Raw genomic sequence first — 6000 nt, forward strand, 5'->3', positions numbered from 1 at the left:
TTCTAGTCTATAATCACTCCATATATTATATTCTGTGAGGCTGAGGCCCGTGGACCTGGGTCTGTCTGAACAGTGATGACATTGCATTGGTACTAGATTCATTGTTGTGGTGGGAGGGGCTGGTTGGTAGTAAATGGTTTGTTATGGTGGGAGGGGCTACCAGGAGCGCCGCCTCTGGGTGAGCATTTTCTTGTTTGCTTATGGCGGAATACAGCTCATTCAATACTGTCTTAGTGCCAGCCTCTGACAGTGGTGGTATGTAAACTCTCTAGGTAGATAGTGTGGTCTACAGCTTATCATGAGATACTCTACCTCAGGCGATCAATAGCTCAAGACTTCCTGAGATATCGTGCACCAGCTGTTGTTTACAAAAATACATAGTCCCCGCCCCTTGTCTTACCAGACGCCGCTGTGGTGGGAGGGGCTGGTTGGTAGTAGATGGTTTGTTATGGTGGGAGGGGCTGGTTGGTAGTAGATGGTTTGTTATGGTGGGAGGGGCTAGTTGGTAGTAGATGGTTTGATATGGTGGGAGGGGCTAGTTGGTAGTAGATGGTTTGTTATGGTGGGAGGGGCTAGTTGGTAGTAGATGGTTTGTTATGGTGGGAGGGGCTGGTTGGTAGTAGATGGTTTGTTATGGTGGGAGGGGCTAGTTGGTAGTAGATGGTTTGTTATGGTGGGAGGGGCTGGTTGGTAGTAGATGGTTTGTTATGGTGGGAGGGGCTAGTTGGTAGTAGATGGTTTGTTATGGTGGGAGGGGCTAGTTGGTAGTAGATGGTTTGTTATGGTGGGAGGGGCTAGTTGGTAGTAGATGGTTTGTTATGGTGGGAGGGGCTGGTTGGTAGTAGATGGTTTGTTATGGTGGGAGGGGCTGGTTGGTAGTAGATGGTTTGTTATGGTGGGAGGGGCTGGTTGGTAGTAGATGGTTTGTTATGGTGGGAGGGGCTGGTTGGTAGTAGATGGTTTGATATGGTGGGAGGGGCTGGTTGGTAGTAGATGGTTTATTATGATGGTGGGTGGGGCTAGTTGGGAGTAGATGGTTTATTATGATGGTGGGAGGAGATAGTTGGGAGTTGATGGTTTATTATGATGGTGGGAGGGGCTAGTTGGGAGTAGATGGTTTATTATGATGGTGGGAGGGGCTAGAGCTGAAGACTAAGGCCCAATCCCAAATGGACCCCAACGCCCTAAACTCTGCACCCTATGCACTTGTGTAAGATGATTCGATAGGTGTAAGCAATTTGGTAATAGCTCCACCTTGCCCTCTGATAGGCTAGAGGAACGGTTCACCATATTGCTTATACCAATAAAATCCCCTCAGATCTCTAGAAGCTCATGCATAGGGCATAGGGTTTAGGGGATGGTTTAGGATTGGGCCAGAGAGTGTTCCCAGATGCCTCTGCTGTGTGGGGGAAGGAAGAACCTGGTTCCCCTCGGTTCCCCTTCCTATCCTCCGTTCTCCTAGCCAAAAAGGGAAACTGTTTTGGGCCCAGACCCAAAACACATAGCCAAACACTCTGCTCTGCTGCCCTGTCATATGCCATAGGTCCTATCCATTTGGCAACAAACGGCAGAAAAAGGACAGGGAGAGACTACTTGTTTTCGTTTTCTATTGCAAAACGTTTTGCTACGGTGTGCCATAATGAAGAGTAAACAACTCCACAGGAGATGTAGAGGCCAGCCTAGAGGGGAGATGGGTGGAGGAGAGTGGAGCATGTTCATGCCAACTCAGTCAAGTTCAACTAATGAAAATAAATCAAAGGTTTTTTTAGTTATTAAGTTTCCCAAAGGTGATGTAATGTCACAACAGATGTGAAAGACACCTGGCACTGGGTTTTTAAAGCTATCATCTCAGCAAAGTTTCATACAAGAGAAAGGGGGCAGAGAGAGAGAGAGAGACTTGTTGCCACAAGAAAAGAGCAACCAGTGAAGCACAAACAACATTGTAAATACAAACTATATGTATCTGTTCATTTATTTTCCCTTTCATACTTCAACTATTTGCACATTGTTACAACACTGTACATAGCCAATACTATAACATTTGAAATATCTCTATTCTTTAAAAATGTTTGTGAGTGTAATGTTTACTGTTCATTTCTGATTGTTTATTTCACTTTTGTTTATTATATATTCCACTTGCTTTGGCAATGTTAACACGTTTCCAATGCCAATAAAGCCCTTTGAATTGTAACTGAGAGCGAGAGATGCCCACATTGGCTTGGGCAGCATTACTATAGCAAATAACGTTGTGTTTATCATTGCTATGTGCATTCCTTGTGAATGATCTATGCCCTGGGTACCAGTCTCCTTAGCTAATCCACTCCTGTACTCCATGTCATAAAGAGACTGGTACTCAGACTAAATGATCTATTCGTTATTGTGGCAAACCAGAAGGCTGCCAGCTAATCTGTTGACACAAATTAACCTAGATGTGTCACAAACATAGGCCCCGGTGCACCAGTCAAATATATACCCCACACACCATTATATTCAAACTATCACGACCATCACGTACCACTGAACAAGACAACGTTCACATACCTTGATCACTGATACAACCCGCACGTGGGAAGTCTTTTGTGACGTCTTCGATTCCCTCCTTGTCATCAGGATTTTTGCGTTTCTTCGACATTTGCTTCTCCCTTGTTTTAAAACGACGCCTCCTCCTTCGTGGTTTTATTATGTGACAGCCGTGGGGGGAAGGGGGGAGTGATAGAGAGACAGTGGATGCACTATCAACTGACTGGGCATGCAACAGACAGGGATTGGCGAGTTTAGAATTCCGAACAATCAGGGAATGCGCGAGTTTAGAATTCCGAACAATCAGGGAATGGCGAGTTTAGAATTCCGAACAATCAGAACAGTCTTCAGTTCCGTTCAAACAGATCTCGCTTTTCGTTCTGTGTCCTCCCCTCCGGCGCGTGTCTCCAAACCATTGTGAGTAGAGAAAGTTGGCAGGTGCGTGTGTGGATGGATGCCCCGGACACTGGAGATACAAAGAATGGAGAGATTGTCCAAATGTAGGCTAATACTAATGCTAGCTGTGATCGGACAATATGTGTTTTCTAGGGATATAGAGAGATAGGCTTAGTCCCCCTCCTGACAAGTTACAAATATTGATATGGAGGCGATTTGCTGATCACGTGTGTCCAGGATTATAGGACTGAGCCTTGTTCGGTTGGAAATTACGCACGAGAGGCAACTGGCTACTGATCCGTGCCACCATGTACAGTGCCTTCGGAAAGTATTCAGACCCCTTGACTATTTGCACATTTTGTTAGGTTATAGCCATATTCAAAAATGTGATTCAATCGTTTTCCCCCCTCATTAATCTACACACAATACCCCATAATGACAAAGCAAAAACATGTTTTAAGAAATTTTCACTAATTTATAAAACCAATAAAACTGAAATATTAAATTTACATAAGCATTCAGACCCTTTACTCAGTACTTTGTTGAAGCACCTTGGGCAGCGATTACAGCCTCGAGTCTTCTTGGGTTTGACACTATGAGCTTGGCACACCTGAATTTGGAGAGTTTCTCGCATTCTTCTCTGCAGATCCTCTAAAGCTCTGTCAGGTTGGATGGGGAGCGTTTCTGCACAGCTATTTTCAGGTCTCTCCAGAGATGTTCGATTGGGTTCAAGTCTGGGCTCTAGCTGGGCCACTCAAGGACATTCAGTGACTTGTACCGAAGCCACCCCTGCATTGACTTAGCTGTGTGCTTAGGGTCGTTGTCCTGTTGGAAGGTGACCCTTCACCCCAGTCGGAGGTCCTGAGCGCTCTGGAGAGGTTTTCATCAAGGATTTCTCTGTACTTTGCTCTGTTAATCTTTGCCTCGATCCTGACTAAAAACATCCCCACAGTATGATGCTGCCACCACCATGCTTCACTGTAGGGATGGTGCTAGGTTTCCGACAGACGTGACGCTTGGCATTCAGGCCAAAGAGTTTAATCTTGGTTTCATCAGACCAGAGAATCTTGTTTCTCATGGTCTGAGAGTCTTTAGGTGACTTTTGGCAAACTGTGGGCTGTTATGTGCCTTTTACTGAGGAGTGGCTTCCGTTTGGCTCTCTACCATAAAGGCCTGATTGGTGGAGTGCTGCAGAGATGGTTGTCCTTCTGTAAGTTTCTCCCATCTCCACAGAGGAACTCTGGAGCTCTGTCAGAGTGACCATTGGGTTCTTGGTCCCCTCCCTGACCAAGGCCCTTCTCCCCCAATTGCTCAGTTTGGCCAGGTGGCCAGCTCTAGGAAGAGTCTTGGTGGTTCCAAACTTCTTCCATTTAAGAATGATGGAGGCCACTGTGTTCTTGGGGACCTTCAATGCCGCAAAAAAAATGTGATACCCTTCCCCAGATCTGTGCCTTGACACAATCCTGTCTCGGAGCTCTACGGAAAATTCCTTTGACCTGATGGCTTTGTTTTTGCTCTGACATGCACTGTCAACTGCGGGACCTTATATAGACTGCTGTGTGCCTTTCCAAATAATGTTCAATCAATTGAATTTACCACAGGTGGACTCCAATCAAGTTGTAGAAACATCTCAAGGATGATCAATGGAAACACGATGCACCTGAGCTCAATTTTGAGTCTCATAGCAAATGGTCAGAATACTTATGTAAATAAGGTATTTCTGTTTTGTATTTTGTACAAATTTGCAAAAATTCGAAAAACCTGTTTTCTCCTTCTCATCATGGGGTATTGTGTGTAGATTGCTGAAGGCACTGTATTTGCAATTCCATGAAAGCACATTCGTCAAAGGGCGAGTTAGCACAGTTTTGGTGGTGGTTGTTTTCATTTTCAGACAGGCCTAAATAATTTGCATGGTCAGCTGAGTTCTTTGCGAATTAGGCTAATAGAATCCAACTCTCAGCGTCGTTGGCGCACGGATGACATCTAGACCTATCACAGTAGGGATACATTGAGGAGATCTGGAGAACAGCGAAACAACACTGTAAAGTCAACTGAGATTTCACTCCCTCCTTTCCACTCTTCTGTGTTGACACCAAAACACAAAGCACTGGAGCCTGCCGGGTGAGGCAGACCCTACGCTGAGCTGCTCCAAGGGAAACTGTTACCCAACCTTTAAAATTGGTAAGCTCTCACATCACTGTTTCTGCTCATGAGAGACAGTGGGTGGCAGATGACAGGAACATCTGTGAACAACCTGGACTCAGAGATAGACGTAACATAGCAAACTAAATCAAGGACACTCAAATAAGGTATGCTATGTTACCTTGTGTATGGTATGTATTAATTTGAGGATGTCCATCATCCATTTTGCATGATATGTTATGAATTACAATTCATATAATACTGTATGTTACAAATTGCAATGTGTGTGAAATTTTACAAATTTGCAATATGTATGATATGTTACGATTTCCAATTTGTTGTGGCTAATGTTAGCTAGGTGGCTAACGCTAATATAATCTAGGTGGCTAACATTAGCAAGGCTAGGGGTTATGATTATGGGTTAAGGTTAGGGTTAGGAGTTAGGTTAAAGGGTTAAGGTTAGAGATAGGGTTAGCTAACATGCTAAGTTGCAAAAAATGCTAAATTGCAAAAAAGTAGTTGCACGGTTGCTAATTAGCTAAAATGCTAAAGTTGTCCGTGATGAGATTCGAACAAGCAACCTTTGAGTTACTACATATTCAAGTTATACGCTGACCTATCCACCACGACCAACCACCCTCCATTAATTTTTGCCTTAAGTAACCTTCTGTCTAATGTAACCATACCAAAAGTAACATATCATACAAATTTCGGCATCCCGGATTTTCAGTCACTAAGTTACGTCTAGTCTATGAGACCAGGCTGCTGTGCATCTAGAGAGAATCTCCCATGATCGCCCACTAGCACCCTCTAACACCACATTAGTATGCAGTCGTACTGTGCCTTTCTTCTTAAACTGACATCATCACCAGTCCATCGGTGTGTGGAAATTGAAAACACCCTACTTGTCTTAGCTGATAATCCTCTCCAGCAAGGGGCCAC

The 6000-nt window shown here is 44.4% G+C and overlaps 1 protein-coding gene across 1 annotated transcript in view; it reads right to left on the minus strand.

Annotated features, from left to right (window-relative positions):
• The window catches only part of pde10a (phosphodiesterase 10A), a 227068-nt gene extending 223767 nt beyond the window's left edge, over positions 1-3301 (minus strand). The window contains exon 1 of the mRNA XM_029714762.1: positions 2542-3301. Within this exon, the coding sequence (XP_029570622.1) occupies positions 2542-2632 (91 nt within the window). The 5' untranslated portion in view covers positions 2633-3301. The remainder of the gene's footprint in view (positions 1-2541) is intronic.
• Between the last annotated feature and the right edge of the window lie 2699 nt (positions 3302-6000).

Source organism: Salmo trutta, chromosome 2 (genome assembly GCF_901001165.1).
Source record: "Salmo trutta chromosome 2, fSalTru1.1, whole genome shotgun sequence".
Taxonomy (NCBI): Eukaryota; Metazoa; Chordata; class Actinopteri; order Salmoniformes; family Salmonidae; genus Salmo; species Salmo trutta.